Source organism: Ruditapes philippinarum, unplaced genomic scaffold, assembly GCF_026571515.1.
Source record: "Ruditapes philippinarum isolate M1 unplaced genomic scaffold, ASM2657151v2 ctg3340_1_1_1_1, whole genome shotgun sequence".
Taxonomy (NCBI): Eukaryota; Metazoa; Mollusca; class Bivalvia; order Venerida; family Veneridae; genus Ruditapes; species Ruditapes philippinarum.
In genome coordinates, this window is record NW_026859239.1 from 70,484 (window position 1) to 93,460 (window position 22,977).

At 33.2% G+C, this 22,977-nt stretch overlaps 1 protein-coding gene and 1 long non-coding RNA gene across 2 annotated transcripts; one reads left to right on the forward strand and one right to left on the reverse strand.

Moving 5' to 3' along the window:
* The first annotated feature begins 793 nt into the window (after positions 1-793).
* Positions 794-22,977, forward strand: LOC132755739 (uncharacterized). The gene is made up of 4 exons (XM_060746654.1): positions 794-1,428; positions 8,979-9,002; positions 9,304-9,428; positions 22,345-22,977. The coding sequence occupies exons 1-4, from the start codon at positions 975-977 to the stop codon at positions 22,660-22,662; spliced, it is 921 nt and encodes a 306-aa protein (XP_060602637.1). The 5' UTR covers positions 794-974; the 3' UTR covers positions 22,663-22,977.
* LOC132755738 (uncharacterized) lies at positions 12,829-18,032 on the reverse strand. Its single transcript, XR_009629250.1, has 3 exons — positions 17,410-18,032; positions 14,692-14,805; positions 12,829-13,290 (listed from the first exon to the last, which is right to left on the reverse strand). It is a non-coding gene; the product is annotated as an uncharacterized LOC132755738 (long non-coding RNA).

Here is a 22,977-nt window from a genome sequence, read left to right on the forward strand (position 1 = left end):
AAACATTTTTTTTTTGCGTAAAACGATAAATTTTATATCAGCTTAAAGGAAAAAATAATTTCCGTCGAATGCTTTAGAATTTTAGATATTTTGTCCGCCAATGACGTTGAAATATCCGTAACAGTTGCCAAGGATACGCAACGACGTCATGTTCAGAAACGGGATTTGATGGTCAACTTTGACGTCGTGTGTACAAAAATTGGATGAAACTATTGGAATAAAATTAACGGAATCAAATCAGAAATATGGTCAACTTTTTGCATGCCAATTTTTAAAACGCTACTCGAAAGTTCGCAAAATGTCGCGTTCTACCTTAATGTGTGCAACTGTTGGCAAGATAATGAACGGTAACTGATGATGACGGAATAACGGAATGGCGGAACAAGGTAACACTGTATACCCAAGCCATTTTATTTATCTTTACTAAACTTGTGTATGATTTTATGTGTGTAGCAAACACATGTAGTTCAGCATACCAGCAAGTTACATGCTTATCAGTATTGTAAATAAGTATACAAAATCTTAGTCATTTGTGTAAAAATAGGACAGAAACAAATACAAATAAGTTACATCCGACTGAATCAATGTAGCGCCTCTGCAAGTTTGTATTATTAATATAAAGTAAATAACTAAATCATATTAAATATCACGACATACAAACAGAACACAGAAATAGAATATCTAAGTTTATCATTTATCTATGAGTGAACTACGAATATACTATAATATCTAAGAAAATACTTACAGTGGTAGACGCAATAATTACTAATATAAGACCTATCATTTTAAAGCTAAATCGAAAGTGGAAGTTATAAACGTCTAATTAATGGGTAAATATTTGTGTTGTTGCATAGCACAGTCCTTTGATATTTGTGTAGACTAATAACTTTATTCACATTCGTTCGTTCGTGATATAAGGTAGTATTAATTTGCATTGGAACGAACTTTAAAAATCAATTTGAAATATTAATTCTATGTATAAATATATAAACGTGAATATGGAAATTTCTTCTCGTATACCGGATTTACCGCCTAACAAGGAATATCACTTATTTATTTGTTATGAACGGAATTCTTTGTGTACTGTTGCAGAAATTGTTCAAAATTTGGAGAAAGAAGGAGTCGATTGTTGCTACTTTGAGAGAGATTTCGTTCCGGGAAGGTCAATTACTGATAATATGTATGATGCAATAGAGAAAAGCATGAATATGCTTATTGTTCTATCGGAGGAATTAGAAAATAGTTGTTATTGTATCGATGAAATTGACAAGGCATTTAATTTAAGAGTACAAGGACAGTATAATCTCATACCTATACGGATCGAGCCCTGTTCTATACCAGTATGCCTACAGCATCTCGTGTATATAGATGTAGAAGAAGCCATTGATGAAGCACATACAAAAATAATTGATGCCATGGTGAAGAAAGGTAAGGTTCCGATTATCATTCTAGCTCACCTGGTAAAAAAAGTCTATTATGAGCTATTTCTGGGTGTGTAAATGTGTAATCACATGTTCCAGCGCACCACAAACAGAATGAAAATATATCCATATATATGATATCCTGCAAAGAAATCAAAAATGGAGAAGGTTATTTTCATTTGAAACCCTGGTAACACTAAAAAAAGATAGAAATAGTAAAAAAAACTGTATAATAATGTTGTTTCAGGCATTAATTAAGAAAGTTGTTTACAAAAACATCTTAATGCACAAGTTTGATAAATGCATGTATATCCTGACCAAAATCTCAAATTACAGGCATTTAAAAGAAGAAAAAAAGAAAATCTTGTCGTACGGTATTGGTCCACGGCGCACGTAACTGTCACAAAAATAAAACGTTATGTGAAATCTATTGGTTACTTCTTTTCAAAAATGTCCCCGCTATGTGTTGTTTTTAAGGTGGAGTTTTAACCACTTTAAAGTAGATGTTTAATTTTGTAACAGTAACTTCATATTTACAATTTAAACAAGACAAATGAATTGGTTACTATTTACCTCTGAATAATAAGATATGTTGCCAGTGTACCCCCGTCTCACTATGTGAACGAGTCTGACGCCGTGGATATCCTTTAAGACAAAACATACCATCTAAGATCTTTGCAACGAACTTAACGTTGTTAGTCTTACTTGATGGCGGTCCTCCCTGATTCTTCCATATCATAGACATCTCTTTTCTATTTTCCTGTTCTTAATAATGAACAAGCATTTCGTTCGTGATGATTCTAGGTAGAAACGATGGGTCTCTCACAGCTTTACGGATGAATTTTCGAGATGCCGAGACCTTGTTCATTTTCTCCTCTGCCGTCAATAAACGGGAAGCACATGTGTCATTTAGAGAACGTCCATATAATATGCATTTTGCTAGTTGCATAATTTTACAGCTATTCCCCAAACAGCATGTACGTAGTTGTGATTATCAACGTCTGTCCCTAACGTGTGTTCTTCCGCGCGGCATATTTTGTCCACATACATACTCCATCAAACTGATGGATCAAGACTGTTTCTCTTTATTTTACACCAAATATGTATTATCTCCTATTGCATATACAAAAGTTCCAGGTGTAGAAGCCTCTACTATTTATAAGATGTTAGGTAAATGCGAAAACATGAGAATATTTATAAGAATATATTAACCAATTTTGCAGCGAATATGTCAATATTGATCAATGCGAGTTTTATGATTTTTTAATGTTCGATCAACAGACAAAATGTACTTTAAGTCGGAGGCCTATATTACTTGAAAAACAGCTTTAAACGTTTACATGTATACAACATCTATAATTACACGTTTTCCCACATTTAAGGAAAAATAAAAGCCTACTTTGTGTTAGATATTAAAATAATTATTTAAAGAATTGTCAACATTTGACAATGATAATGAAATATCTGCATTTAAAAATGGTCCTTAATCGCACATATTCTTTTCTTTATCATATCATAACATGCTATTTAATATTTATGATGCTGTTTGGTATGTAAATAATTTACAAGAAAAATCAGGAAGGTTTGATAGTAAATTCGAACAAAAAAAATTAAATTTGGTAAATTATATAAAAAATAAGATGATGAAAAATCTTCGACGCTCTTTCGGTCTTTCTAAACATAACACAATGGTACGTCATCAGTAACACATAATCGGTGAAGTGACCCATTCGTTAAGAAAACAAAACAAACATAAATGCCAAAGACAGCAGCTCAGCAAGCTCAGTAGGTTATATTGTTTCCAAATTTACATTTGTTTGGGGTTGTTTTTTTTGGGGGGGGGGGGGGTGTTGTTGTTGTTGTGTTTTTTTTCGTTACAACTGATATTAACCTGATATATAGTATGATTACAAATAACGAACGCGAGAGACGCGGTTTCTTCCTCACCCCCATGTTTATTAACAAGATGTGTGTGCGTGTATCACGTGACCTCCGTTCATTTACAAATAAGGATGTAACATACACTTAGTGATAACGTCAGATTTTTCTAACGATAACTATGCGACTATTTACATTCTGACAGCCGCAATTGTTTTTTTTAATCTTTTGAAGACTATCTCTAAAATCTAGATAAATTGTAATTCCTCGGAAGCATTAATCACAACAAAATCACATCAAAATTGCAGACTCGGCCCGACTGAGTCTGTACATGAGGGATGATGAAAATGTGCAACATCCTACTAACTCCCCCTCACACCGATTTGAGCGGTACCGAGTTTTCAACACTTACAAGTGCCGGAATCAATGAAACACATACAACATGCAAAAGTACTGTTTGTACTTCTATCAAACGTATATGAAATGTCACAGGATCTTTAAAATCTAGAATTTAAAGTTGATATTAACAGCCATATTTGGGACGGTTGTAACCTGTATCAAGGAGTATTATATACAAGTACCGTATTCGGAGATAAAAAAAACCTTTAATTTTCCTCAAAGGTGTATTTTTCCCTATATACTTATCTGAAAGTTACGACAGACGTATAATTATATAAGAGCTAATTTTTGAATCTCTTACCCGAAAATAGTAATATTTAAATTTTTCTAGCTGATTGTTAATTTTCGGGATGTAATTCGTGAAAGGAAAATTGTGATCATATCTAACTCGAAGGTAAAGATGAAAGTCGATTGCCTAGCCCAACAAATATGTTTGAATGTCTAATTTAAATGTGGATTGTCTAGACAAAATGTAGATTGCCTAGACAAAATGTAGATTGTCTAGCACAACATTCAATTAAAACATGGTACATTTTGAAGATCTATTTTTGAGCTCGCACGCAGCAGAACATCGACAAAATCGAAATAGCTGCACGGTGGGTTACTAAGGACTATTCTACATACAGCAGTGTCTCCTTTATATAAGATAAGTTAGGTTGGCGTTCACTAGAAAATAAGAGAACTGATGCCAGACTCCTAATGTTTTACAAGATTGTGCACGGACTGGTTGCAGTGCCTAAACCCCTTTCAATATGTTCAGTCCTCCCCCGCCTTACCTGACACTCGCATCCTCTTTCTTTCAGGCAGATCTTCACTCCATGTAACAACCACACATGTTCTTTTTTCCAACAACTATAGTCCTCTGGATCTCACTGCCATCTGAAGTTGTGAAGGTCCCTTCCCTGGACCAAATTAAACAGGGAATGGCCTCTCTTCCTCGCATTTAAAATGAAAATATTGTTTTAATCTGCTTAAATTGTGTATTTTCTCTCTTTAACTATCAACTTTTTATTCCAACTGTTACAAATACGTGTACGGTATTTACTTTTATTTTTTCTTATAGATAGACAAACTAAGACTAGACTGACTTTGACTGACTAAAATATGATAAACAAGATCGACAAGGAAAGGCGGCACTCAATGAACGCAGCCCCCACCCGACCAGCAACAAGCGCCAGCTGCAAGGAGCCCAGGAGGACCCCAAAGAAAAACAGGACAGGGCACAAGGCAGAGTACGGGCAGGCAAACCACTACATCAGAATACATAATTAGTAACTTATAAGGAAATAAAACAAAACAAATAAATGATTTAATATAAGGCCCGTAATGTCAAAATGCACAGGGGAAGGGGACATGAGACACGGGGAAGGGGGGGGAATAAAATAAATAAAAACTAGGGACAAAGGGAAGATACTTACCGTAGACGAGCAACAACAAGAGACACGAGCAAAAGTGTCACCAAAACAGTATAAAACAACATAGACATACATCTGAGGAACACAGAGGGGCGCCGCCTTGGAACGGTCAGCAGCATAATAATGACTACTGGGGAGTTTAAACCGGTTAATGGTGCACCAAACCTCGCTCTTAGCCCCACCATGTTCCTATAAACGAGACAGTGTAAATAAAATGAATCCCCGCCAAGTGAAATTCTAACAGTTGTTATGGTTACAAAAGGTTAAATAAGTAAAACACCAAAATGATCATGTAGAAACATATAAAAGTAAACCCAATGACCATAACAAAAGTACTCGATGTCTTAAAGGAAGACAGAGCAACAAGAAAATCACCTACAAGGGCCCGACGAAGCAAGACAGAAGACAAACATTAAGGCAATTCAGTCCCAAAGGGCTTTAAGAACTGTCCATCATATAGTCTCCCACTTGGCCCGTCAGATGTAATCAAAAGAGGAAAGCGTAGTGTCCAACTGTAAATGGGTTGAACACTAAGCATGCGGTATGTCTTAAAATAGTAGGGTCATAACCCCTTTTAATAAAACGTTTTATAATTTTAGTAAACACAACAGAAAAATTACAATGACCCAAGAACTTACGAAGTTTGTAAACAACATCACCGTAAAAATCAGACTGGCTAATCCCTTGTCGCAGAAGTGTTTTAGATCACTATTGAATTTTGAAATTAAATCAAAGTTACGATTGTAAAATTTTGTAAAATATTTACGTAATTTATAATAGCGGTAGCCCTGTTTTAGAAGCTTACCGGTAATGAAAATATTTCGCTCGTTAAAATCCTTTACGTTGCTACAAGCTCTAGCAAATCTAATTAACTGAGATATATAAACCCCGTAAGATGTTGCGTGCGGTACGTCTCCATTCAAATGAGGATAATTTACTATACTAAAATCAAAGTCATTTTATCATAAATTTTCGTGTGAATCGAATTGTTTTTGATAGTGATATGAAGATCCAAAAATGATGTAGTTAAATTTCAAGAATTCGTTTTATTAAGTTGTAGCTCCGTAGGATAAATATTAGACACCATTTGATCAAAAAAAGAATTATCTAAATTAAAAATGTCATCAAGATATCTGGAAGTGTTATTAAATGCTGATATAACATCTTGTTGTGTATTTTCAGAGAGACTTAACATAAAATCTCTTTCATAGCAATACAAAAACAAATCGGCGACCAGGGGTGCACAATTAGTACCCATAGGAATTCCTATGATTTGCTTGAATAGGGTATTACCAAACCTGACATAAATATTGTCTAAAAGAAAAGAGAGTGCTCTACAAACTTCGTCACAGGTCTACATAGTATATTGTTTAACAATACAGTTTGTAAAGAAGGCTTTTTGAGAGTTACATGCAAGAAATGTAACCTTTTCCCGTGCAAAGGTTTTCTGAATAAGGGAAATTAGTTTATCATTAATTAAATTATGTGGCAGTGTAGTATAAAGGGTATAAAAATCGTATGTACTGACAGTTGAAGCCCGATAGTTCTTAATTTTTAATTAGTCCCCTACCGGTTTAACCGGAGGGGACTTTAGGTTTACCCTCCGTCCGTCTGTCTGTCTGTCCGTCTGTCTGTCTGTCTGTCAGTCCGTCAGTCCGTCCGTCCACAAAACTGGATCCCGCGATAACGCAAAAAGTACTGAAAATATTTTTATGAAACTTGATATATGGATAGATGGCAGTATGGAGATTATGCACGTCTTTTTTTTTCTTCCTATGTTGAAAATTCTGGTTGCTATGGCAACAAATAGTCTGAAAATATGGCAAATTTAACACATAAACTGGATCCAGTGATAACTCAAAAAGTACTGAAAATATTTTTATGAAACTTGAAATATGGGTAGATGGCAGTCTGGAGATTATGCACATCTTTTTCTTTTCTTCTTATGTTGAAAATTCTGGTTGCTATGGCAACAAATAGCCTGAATTTCAAGATTTATGATTTAAATTTTTCAGCTTTTTCACTATATGTTCTTTTATTTCTTAAGGTGTTTACTTCAAACTTTAAATATAAGTTTCTGGTCATCAACCACATCATATGTGACAAGGTTTATAACTCTAGCACAAAAAATATCAGTATTACCTCCCTTGAACTTAGATTTTTTAGGGGAAAAAATGTTGTCTTTTTTAAATAACTTCTTTATTTCCTAATGTATCTACTTCAAACTTCATATATATGTTTCTTATTATCACTCGACATTTTTGAGAAGGTTAAATACTCTAGCAAGACTATTTCCAGAATTATGTCCCCCTTGAACTTAGATTTTTTTCGAGAAACTGGTATTTTCACTCCAACTTCTTCATTCCTTATAGGATTTACTTTAAAATCCCACATCGTAATAATATGACAAGGTTGTATAAACATAATTTCCTTACTAAGCATGGAAACTTAACACATTACTGTGATATAGACAAACTTATTTTATTATGTTTTGTGGTCGATATTTTCAAATACAGACTTCATCCTCAAATTCATTATAAATGGCAATACACAGGAGTGTATGACAATTAAAGAACTTTTTGAGGGACCGGTAGGGGACTACTGTATTGCCTGCAATACTATCAAATGCTTGTTTATCCAGAATTTCACCGGAATTCTTAATGGACCAAAATAGATGTTTGCCTGTATTTTCGTATACTTTATCACAGTATCTAATTACATGTGTTTTAATGGCAGTCAAACAAGACGTCAATAAAATAGAAAGTTTAGTTGTTGTGCTAGATGTAGAATTAGCAATGAATCTGGCTTTGTAAGGTTTTTTATGTAATTTAGGAATCCAATACATAATAGGAAGTTTTAGTTCTTTTTCATCGATTCGGACTTTTAGACTGGATATATTAGTAACATGATTGTTAACAATGTCTTTTTCAGAAGCAGTAGTTTTAGAATACGCATTAGTGCTATTAAGTTCTTTATGTAAAACGTTAATGTAATGGATACGTCATATTATGATATTATTAGCCGCCTTGTCCGCTGGTACCAAAACAAATTTTGAGTGAAAAGCTAGAATATCCTTTTTTAGATGTCTTAAAGTAAGTCTCGGTTTAGGTGGAAGAAGATGTTCATTTCCACGATAAAAATTAATACGTGAATCAATAATTTTGAAAATGTTACGTTTCCAAGTAGCTAGAGCATTACTATCAGCATTTTCACGGCGACACTATTTACTTGAAAAATCCTCAATTGTTTCAGCAATCTGACAACGACAAGCATTAAAATCAATTTCTGAGGGAATTCTGTATTTAGGTCCTTTTAAGATAAATTACGAATAAGACTAGACTAGACAGACAGACAAACAGACAGATCCAGTGTCTATTCTAGGATTTGAAAAACAAGGGGACTTTTATTTGAAAGTGAGAATTTATTATATTTGTTGATTTTTTCCATTCTTTCTCTGTGTAAATTTTTTCCCTGTCTCTGAAGAAATAGGGGGGGGGGGGGGTATTTTCAAAAACATGAGTGTCCCCCCCCCCATCCCCCCTGCTAGAATGGACACTTATAGATCTGAACATCGATTCAACGTCGATTCAACTATATTTCAATAGTTATATGATTTTAAAATATTAGAATTAAAATGTACTAAAGTCGGCGTAAACCAGACAAACGAACTAAAAGATACCATATCACTATCACAGCACTGGGGAAAGTGCGGTGTGCTGCCAGAAGACATGTCATGTTTCCTCTTTGTTTGCAACATAAAGGTGTTTCCTATGGAACAGAAAGTAAATTATTCAAATAATTTGAAATTTTATTTTTCGAAATCCTATTTTATCCTATCATTTTGTTCTGCTTCTTACTGTTTCAGATCGACAGATTGCACTTAAGGAAGGTAAAGTGTCTTGTTACTTTATTTATCTAACATACAATATAGTGCCAAACTGAAATTTAAATATTAATATGGATCAAATATACTATACTTAGAGACTATCGTATTATATAATCATTTACTTTGTTGTTTTTTTTTCATGCAATATCTAATTTTGATTTTTTTTCGCGTTTTTGTCCAATATAACTTTCTTTATTTGATACGGGTTTTGAGGATTCGGAGGAAAATAAAAATGAACTATTTAAATTTAGATATATTTTATGTTGTTCCAATTTCTTCTTTTTTTTTTCTTTTTATCATATAGATTTAAACGGGGAGTATATTGAATTTGGATTAAAGGCAAATAAACCTTACTATTTGCCTTTGACAAGATATAGATTGAAGATTACAGAAAAGGAAAGGGCAAAACTATGGAAAAACCAATTCGAGGTAAACAGTTAGTACCAGTTTATTATTTCTGAAGTTATTGCATATATAAGTTTGCCGTTCGTTTGTCTGTCTGTTCGTCTGTCCGGGCGAACGAGATAACACTTGTTGGGTACCAAGAACAATTGATAACAGTAAATTACATTCGTTCCGTCAGTATTGTTGGATACTTTAAGGGTTATTGGGTATTTTAACAAAAGAAATGTCCAATGAATGACATCCGTGAAGTTTGTACGACAGTCTGTCCGTACGGACTCACTCCTCATTATGTGATGCATATCCGTTTTATGGAGTGAAAAAACGCTGCTTATGGGATTTTTGAGATCAAAGAAGATAAAACAAAAAGAACGTATTTGTTAAACAGAAATGCCCCTTGCTCAGATTCTTATCAGTTATAATATTAAAAAGAATGATTACACAGAAAAATTGCCGGAAAAAATGTAAACGCAATTAAATAATTTGGCGCTGTGTAATTGTGCAAAAATATAAACTGGAAAGGCATTGCTATGTCTTGTGATGAAAATGAAAAATATTCAATTTTATCAAACATATATATAAAGGCAAGACTTCACCTTGATCCCATGTTACCACAAATTCCATCCCAACCTAAAGGACCACCTTAGGTACGTTCCTTATTATTATGAGACATTGAAAAAAACATGTGTAGAAATCCCTAATTAGCTCCTTTGACCTTGACCCACTGACTCCTCTTTCTATCAACCTACTAAAAATGAAAAACATCTGTCAATAAATAACAGCTGTATGGGCAAAAGTGTAATAATCTATGTTTAGCACTGGTAATATCGACCCAACTGACTTTTAACTCCATCCTAAACGAAAAATATATTTGTCAATTAATAAAGGTTATATGTGTTAAAGTGTTAACATATCTTTTAAGCACTGGTGACCTTGACCCACTGATCCCTACCTTAATCAAAAGGAAGAATTCCATGCAAGCTATATCCCTACACAATACAAAGTTCACCTGTCAATAAATTAAGGCTGTATGAGCACAAGAGTAATCAAAGTGCTGAAGGCACTGCAGTTGGGACGTTCTTGAAGGATCAAAATAACCATTTTTTACTATTTCGGGGGCAGATAATTCAATGAGTGAAGGGTGTTGCCGGTTGATAAATATAAAGTGCACAATTCAGTTAATGAACAGTAGTGGATACAATTATGCTATGACATACATGTTCAAATATAATATTTAGGTAACATGTACGTGAAAGTCCATCACAAACTGTTTTTGGCCCTTTTAGACAAAAGCACCAAGTGAAATAAGAGCTACAAGAGGAAACTGCAAGCTCGACTTTTTTTACACATGACATAATAAAGGGAGACAAAGCTATGAAAAAACAAGATATGTTTGTGAAACATGTATGCCCCCTATCAGAAGCCAATTTGTCATGTGATCAGGTTATTATGCACAACTTCTGACCCAGTGAACAAAATATGACACTGACCCCTTGACCCTAAAATCAATAGGGGTCATCTACTGGTCATGACCAATCACCATACTAAGTTTGAAGTTCTTAGGCCTAAGCGATCTTTAGTTATTGATTGGACACCGTTTTTCCTTACAAGGTCAATGTGACCTTGACCTTTGACCCCAAAATCAATAGGGGTCATCTGCTGGTCATGACCAATCACCATACCAAGTTTGAAGTTCCTAGGCCTAAGCGTATTTTAGTTATTGATCGGAAACCGTTTTTACTTACAAGGTCAATGAGACCTTGACCTTTGACCCCAAAATCAATAGGGGTCATTTGCTGGTCATGACCAATCACCATACCAAGTATTAAGTTCCTAGGCCTAAGCGTATTTTAGTTATTGATCAGACACCGTTTTCACTTACAAGGTCAATGTGACCTTGACCTCTGACCCCTTGACCCTAAAAATCAATTGGGTCATTTGCTGGTCATGACCAATCACCATACCAAGTTTTAAGTCCCTAGGCCTAAGCGTTCTTTAGTTATTGATCGGAAACTGTTTTTACTTACACGGTTAATGTTACCTTGACCTTTGACCCCAAAATCAATAGGGGTCATCTTCTGGTCATGACCAATCACCATACCAAGTTTGAAAATCCTAGGCCAAAGTGTTCTTTAATTATTGATCGGAAACCATTTGGTCTACGGACCGACGGACCAACAGACAGACAAATGCAAAGCAATATACCTCCTCTTCTTTGAAGTTGGGATAATAATCAATTGTGATATAAATATATTAAATTTTCTGTATCAGTATCAAGAAAACACTCAAATGGTCAATATTTTTGCATCACATTATATGAATGTGGCCATGTCATTGGAACTTATGGTGGCTTTAAAGTGTTCACTGCACTTCTCATGCTAATCTCTGTCACTGTATGAAGTTTCAATCAAATTCCTTCAATATTTTAATCCTCTCTCTGAACATTCAAAAACTAAGTAATGTAGAATTTTTGTTATTTGACACAGCACTTCTGCTCACTAGTCTCTACAACTGTATTTAGTTTGAGTGAGATATCATTGAAAAGATTTACTCCAGACAACCAATATTTTTAATGTTGATGTATTATAAGAGATGATAATTGTAAAAATTATGGTTCTATGAAAATGCACTTCCTTTCACTTGAATGTTTTTGCTGTGTAAAATTTAAATCAAATTCCATCAACTCTTTTCCAGTATTTCTCTTGGCAAGCATAATTAAGTTATGTATTATTAAAAAGAAAGATAATTAAAAAAGCTAAGGAATGCAGTTATGGTTCTTTGACACCTTGGCAAATTTGAGTCTGTACAACTGGGTGTAGTTTCAGTGATAGTTTGGAATAAGCATTTTTAGCTTAAGGGAGATAATTAAAACATGAAGCAAGGTAGAGTTATGTTTCTTGGACACTGCACTTCCTCTCAAAAGTCTCTATCACTTTGTGAAGTTTACATAAAATCCCTTTAATACGTATCTAGTTATATTCATATTCAGAACAAGAGTGTGAAGGACGGATGTCTATCTAAGTTCACAATGTGTTTTTTTTTCTTTAATCACCTAAAATCTCAAAAACACCATAAGAAACATATTTTCCTCCCATGACTTCCCCATAGGTACAAGTTCCCCACAAGTAAAAGTATATATAGAATGAACACGGCTATTTATCCATAATATCAATTGAGTCCATACAGACAGATGGTTAAGACCGCAACTGTATTCTCTCCCTTTTGAAGAGCATAAACTATAATAACATGCTAAATCTCTGTATGGTTCTATATCAGATACCAGTACGATGAACCTTGCTTTTGTACCTTTTGAGTAATATCAGAATGCAGATTTCATTGACATACAGAAAGGGTTAGCCTTTAGTCCCCTCTTGGTGATAACAGAAGGGGACTAATAACAACAATTTATTGATAATTCTAGTTTCAATTCTCAGGTTCATTACTTTTCATCAAACCAGGCAAGCTAAGATACATGTTATACTAGCTCTGAATGTATTTACACAACATTGCTAAACATTACACAATATTTAATAAATTTTGGAATGTGCAGTCATATGTTACACAAGTCCCAGGAGCTTCAATTCATGGAAACTTTTGGGGAAACAGTCAAAATATCACAATTGGTTTAATCTATCACTGCTGGGTAAGTGTCATGGTTTTGTTTGAAGCCAAAACAACTAGAGTTAACATTTTCCTTCAACACAATGTTCTTGACAGGGGATTCAACTGAAGTGGTAACTCAGACTACCCCTCTAAAATAGTCCAACTATATGTAGTCCAAAGTGTTCATATCGGTGCCTATACAGTTATGATCACTACATCTGGAAACTGGAGATTCCCACAGACTGTGGTGCTAATCTTCATTTGCTTGACAGTAACACATGTCCACCTTAAAAAAATGCAACAACAATTATATGAAGACACTGAAAAAATTTGAAAAAATGTTTTAAATTTTCTTATTTGTCTCTTCTTATATACATTCATGATGCAGAGCACTAGATTTGTGTGTCTGTCATACAAAATGACTTTCAATAACACTATTTAATTTTTAGATATATTTGAAATACAATTTCTTTAATAAATACTCATATTAATACTGACTTCCTTTTTGTGATATTTTTTCTGTCACATATGTTCAGACAATATACAATTAATTTGTTTAGAGGGCATACAATTTAAAAGTATAATTATTTATTTGCTACAAATAAATGTAAATTATGGTTAGTTTAATAACCAATATGAATGTTTCAAAGATTATCACTTCAAACTTTAAAAACAGCCTGTCAATTAAGCAGATCTTAGCAATATTAAAGGCACACTAAACAGAAAAACAATGGTCAATCAAAGGGTAGGGAAATATTTTTGTACATATTTAAATCATTTGGTGGGAAAACAATCACTTCACAGCTGTGCTTTGCTATTGAATATTTTCATTTGTTTCAATCTTGAATAATCAAAATGTAAACAATGTTCATAAGGATGAACTGTATTGTTAAATTCGTATAAATATTGAGGTCTTGTTCAAGGCAACAGTATTGTAAATTTTGCAGTTCCTTGTAATGCCCTGTATGATTGATTTGTACAACCTTAAAACACCATACTATGATATTTCATGTAAGTGATCATTTTCAGCATAGGAAAAAGACTGTCATAGGCAGAATCTTAATGCCAATTGACAGAAAATTTTGAAGTATGTTCTCAACTTACACTATAATAAACTGTGAGCATGCACTGACACTCTTATTTAGGCTGTACTATATATGAACAAGTCTTGGACTATTTCAGTATGTAGATTAGAAATGCAAACTAAACAATTTCAGTTTCAAGCCTTTTCCTAGACATATTTTAGGAAAAATTTCCTAGCACAGGTTAGGAAATTTTGCATCTTAATTGGGAAAAATATTCAGCACCATGTACAAAGTTGTTTATCCAACAAATTGTATATCATGTACAAAATTGTTTATCCAACAAATTGACTTAATATGTCATTCAAAGCATAAAAAATACATAAAAATGACAATAAAATGTGTTTTTGAACATCCTATGTCTGGTACCATATTGGATTGAAATGGAATGAAGAAAAATTGTCATCTTTGATAACAGGAATTTTGACTCGATTATGATTTTTTCTAAACTTGAAAAAAATAAGCATATTTGGCATTGTTTGCCACTGGGAATGGGTCAGGTAATCTGGCCTGTGGTGATACTGGTAAAAAGGCATATGTTTTCATGAATACTTTTTGGAAAATAGTTTGATTTTTGAAATATACATCAAATATCATACAAGTACCTGTTGTTTGTGATCATCTTCTTGTCTAAATTCTTTAATCTTATTCTTTTTTCTAGCTTATTACATGTACCAGCCTTTCCAAGTGAATATTGGAGTAAATGATCTTTTATTTCCCTGAAAATATCAATTTAGAGATTTCATCTTCAAAATTATCTAATACTTCTCTTTTAGTGTGTACAATGTATATATATATATATATGTGTACACTATAATATGATTGGGTACAGCATGTAATGACATAAAATTTGAAAATTTATGATAATAATATTTCTTCATTTACTCCGCATATTACCACTAAAATAGAAAATGTTCTTATCATTTTATTATGATATTTATTTATTACATGACGTGGATATGTGAATAAAATGTGAATATCAGTATTATCAAAAATTGTTAAATGTCTAATTAACACTGATTAAATTACTTCAATCATGTAGTGAGAACAGGTATAGATCATTTCCAACAGCCTTGCTGTTGTGTTGACATTTTCACAACATGGTGTGTCTGGGGTTCAAATCCCTTTCCGTGCCTGAAGATTTTTCAGGTTAACAATTATCATGGTGGCAGTGATTTTTTTTTTCAATTTTCAAAACAACCTGTGGCTTTCTGAAGGGGAAAATATAGCTTAAAATAATTAAGAAAAGGGGAAAATCAAATTCCAACCACTGAGAATGGAATTTACCCATACATTTAAAAAGATTCAATTCTAATTCAATTTAAAGGGATTCCACTGAGGTATTTTGACATGATGGCACTAAAAATATTTTTTTCAGATAAATGTACCATTTTATGTAAGTTTAGACCACTAATCTTTGTGCAAACTTTCAGATCATTCAAGCACTTCGTTTTTCCAGAACAATTTAATATTCAAAATATGAAAAAAATATGCAAAATGAAAAGCTTTTTAACGCTTTTCATCCAAATCTAGCTAAAAAAAAGCATAAAAATATGTTCAATTTATTTCAAAGTATTTTTCTTAACTATCTTTGCATATTTCTGTTTAAAGTGCCCTAACTAATTTATGTTTTTAGGCTTTTAAAGCTCAGTGGAGTTCCTTTAACATGCATGGTAATAGCAGAGGCTATCTATAGGGACAGCTTTCTGTCTTCTAGCTGATGTTAAGTTATCCTCCTGTGAAGAATGTGCACAGGGGTTTTAGGGGAAAATATTACATGTAGCATTTTCAGGGGAAAATATACCTATTTTGGGGCTACTGGTTAAACAGCCTTTAAAAAAGAGCTAAATGGCTCATATTGAGGGTTAAATCATTTTTTTTCTAATCTTTCATAGAATACCTTTATTCATTGAATAAGTTTATAACTTAATGAATGTATAAACATGAAGATAAAATAAAATTATTCTGAAATATTTGAGAATGTGCCCCATTTGGTAGCGACGTTACGGCCGTGACAAGACCAACAAATTGTAGGCGTATATGCCAGTTTTCCCTGTAAAGGCAGACATCTGTGTAAAATCAATTTGTAACATCTGTCGGTTATGCAGTCTAAAAATTGAGACTAGGCTACAGTAGGTTCGAAATGTCTTGGGGTCGAAATGTCTTGGGGACGAAAGACTTGAGATCTCCCAAATTACTTAATAATAAATAATAATAATAATAATATCTTTATTTAAAGAAGGTTACACATTAAGAACATACAATAACAATCATATATATCTTATTTCCAATGTGGCCTTCTGAAATAGAAAACAACAACAACAACAACAGGATATGCATAGGTAGAAAAATGAATGTATAATATGTAATTTTTAAAATATTACAACTCATATATTTTCGACAGACACTCAACAATTTGTTTAAACATATACGTATATTGCATCATTCGTTCGTTCATATATTTATTCGTTCATTCACTCATTCATTCACTCATATGAACATCAAGATATTCATTCACTCATATGAACATCAAGATATGCTTTGTATTTTTCTTTAAAACATTTAAGGTTATTAGCATTACGAATATTTAAAGGTATATTGTTCCAAATGTTCATGCCATAATAAGAAAATGTGTCTTTAATATAATTTGTTTTAGGTCTTGTCCATAATACAATATCTTTTCGTGACCTAGATCTTAAGTTATATATTTTGTTGTCGGATAAAGTCATCAGTTCTGTCATATAAGTCGTGCCATGTTATTTAAAGTTTTAAAAACAAGCACCGCCGTGTGGTATTTACATCTGTCAAGGAACGGTAACCAATTAAGAGTTTCGAATAGATTTATTGACGGAGATCTTTGAGGTTCCTGTAAAATGATTTTAGCAATTCGTTTTTGTAACTTACAAACATTATTTATGTACTTTGTGTTTCCTTTACCCCATATAATACAACAATAGTCCATAATGGGCAATATATATGCATTGTAAAACAATAATTTCATATCAAAGTGCAAAAAATACGATATTTTTTTCAATAAGGCAATTTTTCCGTTAAGTTTTCTACAAACATTGTCAATTTGCAAGTGCCATTTTAAGTTGTTATCTATGCAAATACCCAAGACTTTTTGATCAGTTACATTTTCAAGAGCTATTTCATTTATCTTAAGAATTAATTTTCTCATAATATTTACTTTTTGTCTTGTTCCTATTACCATATTTCGAAATTATTAACGAAAGTTTAAGTCCTCGGAACGAACTGACATCAATAAATAAACTTACTATTATTATTCATCAAATTAATAACATATTTGCTTTAAAACTTACCTTATGGGCTATACAGGTCGATATGCTTGTCAAGTAGGTCATATAGTAAACCGGAAGTTGTCGAATTCATATGAGCCGTGTCACGACAAAACCAAAATAGTCCGTGTGCGACCAGCATGGATCCAGACCAGCCTGCAATCCATGTTGTTCGCTATCAGTTTCCCTACTTGAAGTAGAGTTGGTAAGCGAACAGGATGGATCCTGATCTTGATTCATGCTGGTCGCAAACCCATTATGTTGGTTTTGTCGTGACTCGCCTCATATGTACCAATTAACATTCCATTCATAGAATTAATCAACCTTTCAAATTATATCTGCTACATTTCTAATACCGTTATTCAAGCTCAATTGCAAATGATTTTCAAAAAAAATAATTTTCTTATCTCTCTTCTATTCGCAATAAATCAAAGTTTTCAGAAATACAGAGCACTATTTTTTACTCGCGGCGGTTATGCGTCAGTCATGGTCGGATGAACACTATGAATTCAACATACCTGCAAAATGTTAGAATACAATATAGCATATAGAATGGTGATGAAACGTCACTGCAGTGGGCGTTACCCTGTATGGTTGGAAATTTCGGGTTTGTAAGTACACTAGTTGGGACTACGTCCCAACTAAAAATTGTATTTTTAACACTGGCGACCTTGATTTAACTGACACCTAACTCCATTCAATAAAGAAAACCTCAAATTTATGTTCTTACCAAATATAAAAAGTCTATAAATCTGTCAAAAACATGAGGTAAATATACCTGTAAAAGTTTAAAACCGTTTTTTTTTACATTTGTGACCTTGACCTTGGCCCAAATGAACCCATTACTATACTCAAATAAGGTGGGTCTTCCTTTGCATGTTTGTATTAAACATGAAAAACGTCAACTAAAAAATAAAGGCTGTTTGAGCAAAAATGTTTAAATTTATTTTTTTTACCAGCGACATTGACCTTGACCCAAGAAACCACTAACTCCACAAAACATTAGAGGATGATTAATGGTATCCACCTACCAAATCTGAAATATATCATTAAATGAATTGAGTAATAAGGAGAAATTTAAGATAAATCCAACTTGTCGGAATAGGTTAATTTACAATGCCCTATTTTTAAAGTGACAAAAAAAGGAAATAAATAGAAAAAATGGCTTACAAAGTTAAATAACTTGGCTATATCAAGTACATTGTATTGATGAGTAAGTGTGAAAATTATGAAGTCCTTAGTATAGATAGAACTAAAATTATATCCAATTTGCCAGTTCATATTAGCCATTATTCATTTTCTTAGTGCTGAAAAGGGCAATAACTTAGTAAAAGTGGAACCCATAGCCATGTAACTTGCCCAGATAATGTTATTTGTATTGATTAGTAACTGTGTAAATTATGAAGCAATTGGTACAGGAAGAACTTAAGAAAAATCCTTCTTGTCGTTATAGGTTAACCTCGAACGGACAGACGCCCTGTCTGTCTGACTGACGGACGGAAGGTTCAATTACTATATTCACGGGGGCATAAAAACATAAGGTCTTCTTAGGGTGAACGTCAGTGCTTCCAAAATAACTGGATCCCGTGAAAAAGTGCTGAAAATATTTTTTTATAAGACTTGATATATGGATAACAGTATCGAGAGTGTGCACTTTGTTTTGTTTATTACTATCAGGTTGCTTTTGGAGCAATAGACTTAGAATGTGGCAAAAATTGCAATATATTGTGAATTCAAAAAAAGTACTGAAATTTATTTTTATAGATTTGAAATACATTGATGGATAGATGGCAGTATGGACATATATGCATCTGATTTTAGCTCGTCTTTTTCGAAGTAAAAGACAAACTATTATCAATGTGGCCATACCTGGTGACATTTCGGGTACATTAGTCGATTTTTTACCGTATCAGGTATGTTTTTTTCTTGACGACTTCGCGGTGACTCAATCGATTTTGATCAGATAAGGCGCAGAGTACCCGTAATTATATCAGCTACCCACGGTAAATAAAAATTTTGTAAACCCCTGAATGTTTTTTGAGAACATTTGAGTACAGTTTTGTTTTCATAGCCGGGCCGAGGGGAAACGTACAAACTCATTTATCACAACAAGCGATTCTAGCAAGTCGTCCGTTCTTTTTCATTGTATCTTAGAAAACTGAATGCTATATCTTATAAATTGACTATGTCTAAAGTATCTTGTGAATGCAGTGATGTTCTAGCATATTTTAATAAAGTTATGTTGAAAAGGTAAGGAACAAACTGCTATTTTAAAAAAATACGGTACACACAAATTTAGATCCAAATAACTAATAGTGGTTACAAAAAGACAAAAATTACCCTTTATCTCCAACAAAACCATCAGTTTAAAGAAAATGGTGTTTAATTCCAGAGGACCAGCCGTTCAATGGATAGTTCTATAAGAATTATGTACTGAAAATGTAAATGTGTTTGAAATAAGAAACGGCAACGAAAGGAACAGTTCATCCCTTTACTGTAGAATCAAACCGTTTCTTTGCATCCAACTAAAACTGTTGTGTACAGTATTTTTATGCCCCCATTCGAAGAAGAAAGGGTATATTGTTTTGATAATGTCGGTCGGTAGGTCGGTCGGTCTGTCCGTCTTTAGACCACATGGTTTCCGCTGATTATCTTGAAAACTATTTATCACAAAGTCTTCATATTTCACATACTGATTGGTCATGACTAGTAGATTTTTGGCTCATTAAGTCAAAAGTCGAAAAATATGATAAACAAGATCAACAAGGAAAGGCGGCGTTCAATGAACGCCAAGGTCACAGCGGCCTTAAATGTCAGAGTGCTTTCCGCTCATTATCTTGAAAACAATTAATCACAAAGTCTTCATATTTCACATACTGATTGGACATAACTAGAAGATGACACCTGTAGAGTTTGGGGTGACTAGCTTCAAAGTCAAGGTCACAGGGGCTTTTAATGTCAGAATGGTTTCCGCTGATTATCTTGAAAACTATCACAAAGTCTTCATATTTCACACAGTGATTGGCCATAACTAGTAGATGACCCCTAGGAAGTTGAAATGTCAGAATTGTATTCGCTGATTATCTTAAAAATATTCATCACAACGTCTTCATATTTCACATATTGATTGATCATAACTAGTTTATGACCCATATTTATTTTGAGATCACTAGTCCAAAGGTCAAGGTCACAGGAGCATTAAATGTCAGAATGGTTTCCGCTCATGATCTTGCTTACTATTCATCACAATGTCTTTTATTTATACAGTGATTGGTCATAACTTTTAGATAGCCCCTAATGATTTATGGGTCATAAGGTCAAAGGTCAAGGTCTCAGGGTCTTAAATGTGAAAATGGTTTTTGCTGATTATCTCGCTATCTATTTATCAAAAAGTCTTTATATTTCACATTTGGATTGGTAGTAACTCGTAGATGATCGCTATTGATTTTGGGATCACTAGTTCAAAAGTCAAGGTCACAGGGACATTGAATGGTTGTATGGTTACCGCTCATTATTTTGAAAGCTTTTTAACACAAAGTCTTCATATTTCACATATTGCTTAGTAATAAATAGTAGATGACCCCTATTGATTTTTGGATCACTAGTTCAAAGGTCAAGGTGACAGGGAGATTGAATGGTTGTATGGTTCCCGCTCGTTATTTTGAAAGCTATTTATCACAAAGTCTTCATATTTCACATACTGATTGGTCATAACTAGTAGATGACCCTATTCATTTTTGGGTCACTAGTTTAAAGGTGAAGGTCACAGGGGTCTTAAATGTCAGGATGGTTTCCGCTGATTATCCTGAAAACTATTTATCACAAAGTCTTCATATTTCTTATCTTGATTGGTTATAACTATCATATGACTTCTATTGATTTTGGGGTAACTAGGTTACAGGTCAAGGTCACAGGTGCCTTAAATGTCAGAATTGTTCCGCTCATTATCTTGAAAACTATTAATTATAAAGTCTTAATATTTCACATATTATTAGGTCATTACTAGTAGATGTCCCCTTTTGATATTGGGATCACTATGTCAAAGGTCAAGGTCAAAGGACCCTTGAATGTCAGCATGGTTTCTGCTCATTATCATGAAAACTATGTATCACAAAACTTCATAATATACATATTTAAAAGCCATATGTAGAAGATATCACCTATTTATATTGGGATCACTAGTTCAATGGTCATGGGCCTTAAATGTAAATATGGTTACTGCTTATAACCTTGAAAACTTTTTATCACAATGTCCTCATATTTCACATATTTATTAGTCATAATAGGCTTACTAGTTCAAAGTTGAAGCTCTTTATATTTCACATATTGATTTGTTATAACTAGTAGGTCATTTTTTTCTATAACTAAACACTTCAATGTATCCATTTATGGCAAGTTTCTATAACAAAATATTCAATAATGTGAGTCAGAGCTAGAAATGGGGGGGGGCATATGTGTCGTTCGACATTTCTTGTTCATTTATTTATTTATTTATTTATTTCCGTTTTTAGTAAAACTGTTTATCTATGAATTAATAAATTATATCGAGCTCCCATCACAAAACAATTCATTCGTTCTAAACATCCCTTTTGCACCTTTTGATGACGTCACAATTGTTGTGTTCTGTTTACTTATTTATATTTTTTTCCGTTTTAGTAAAACTGTATATATATTAAATATTAATTATTTAATCGTACTTATTATACGCTGAGGTTCAAAAATACAGTAAGACAGTTACACCCCATTTGCACCTTTGATGACATCATAACTGTTTTGTTAATTTTTCCTTTTATATATTTATCACACTATTATAATTCTGACTTTTCGGTCCCAGGCCACAATGTCGTAATCGGACACATGTCGCTGATAATTTGTGAATCATGGTTAAATGTACTATCTCAATCAATCAATAGTAACAAGCGTATTTTGCGTGATGATAAAGTGGTTTTTTCTCTTCAGGTGTCAGCAGAAATACTTCAGGAAGTCGGGGACACTTTCAATGGATCATACTACATAAGACTCCATCATGTTATTGATCACCAGTATCTACTAATGACGTTCGTGTTTTTGTTTTTCTTGATACTCATCATGATCATCTTCTCAATACTGGTGTTGATGCTGGAAGGGGAAAAAACAGATAAATTAACATCGGCAGAAATGTGTCTTGCGGTTGGTTTACCAACTTGGTTTATATCATATACTGCAAGTATGATAGTCCTTGGTATTTGTCATTGCCGTAGCCTTATGTTGTTTAAACTCGAATTGAAGGTAAAATAATGATAATTTCTCAGCTCTTAAATAAATGAAATAAAATACATTTTACGTATTTTCAACGTACGTGTGACAGATCAAAATGACATTTAAATGACTCGTCAGTTGCGATCAGCTGCATGCAATGCATATAGCAGGCATACAAGTATTGATTGTAGCTTACCGTAAATTAACCATTACAAACAAAACCAAGAATATTTTATTGTATTTTCCTTTTTCACTTCACGGGTAATTAATAGATGTGATTAAGTACTTCCAAATAGAATATTTGAAAAACCATTTGTAAGAGTAAAAATCAATTATATAATATTGAACTGTATG

Bases quoted from the DNA above. Each gene is read 5' to 3' on its own strand.
- LOC132755739 (XM_060746654.1), top strand. From the start codon at position 975: ATGTATAAATATATAAACGTGAATATGGAAATTTCTTCTCGTATACCG. The intron at 1,429-8,978 runs GTAAGGTTCCGA...TTACTGTTTCAG, and splicing joins TGATGCCATGGTGAAGAAAG to ATCGACAGATTGCACTTAAG. The intron at 9,003-9,303 runs GTAAAGTGTCTT...TTTATCATATAG, and splicing joins ACAGATTGCACTTAAGGAAG to ATTTAAACGGGGAGTATATT.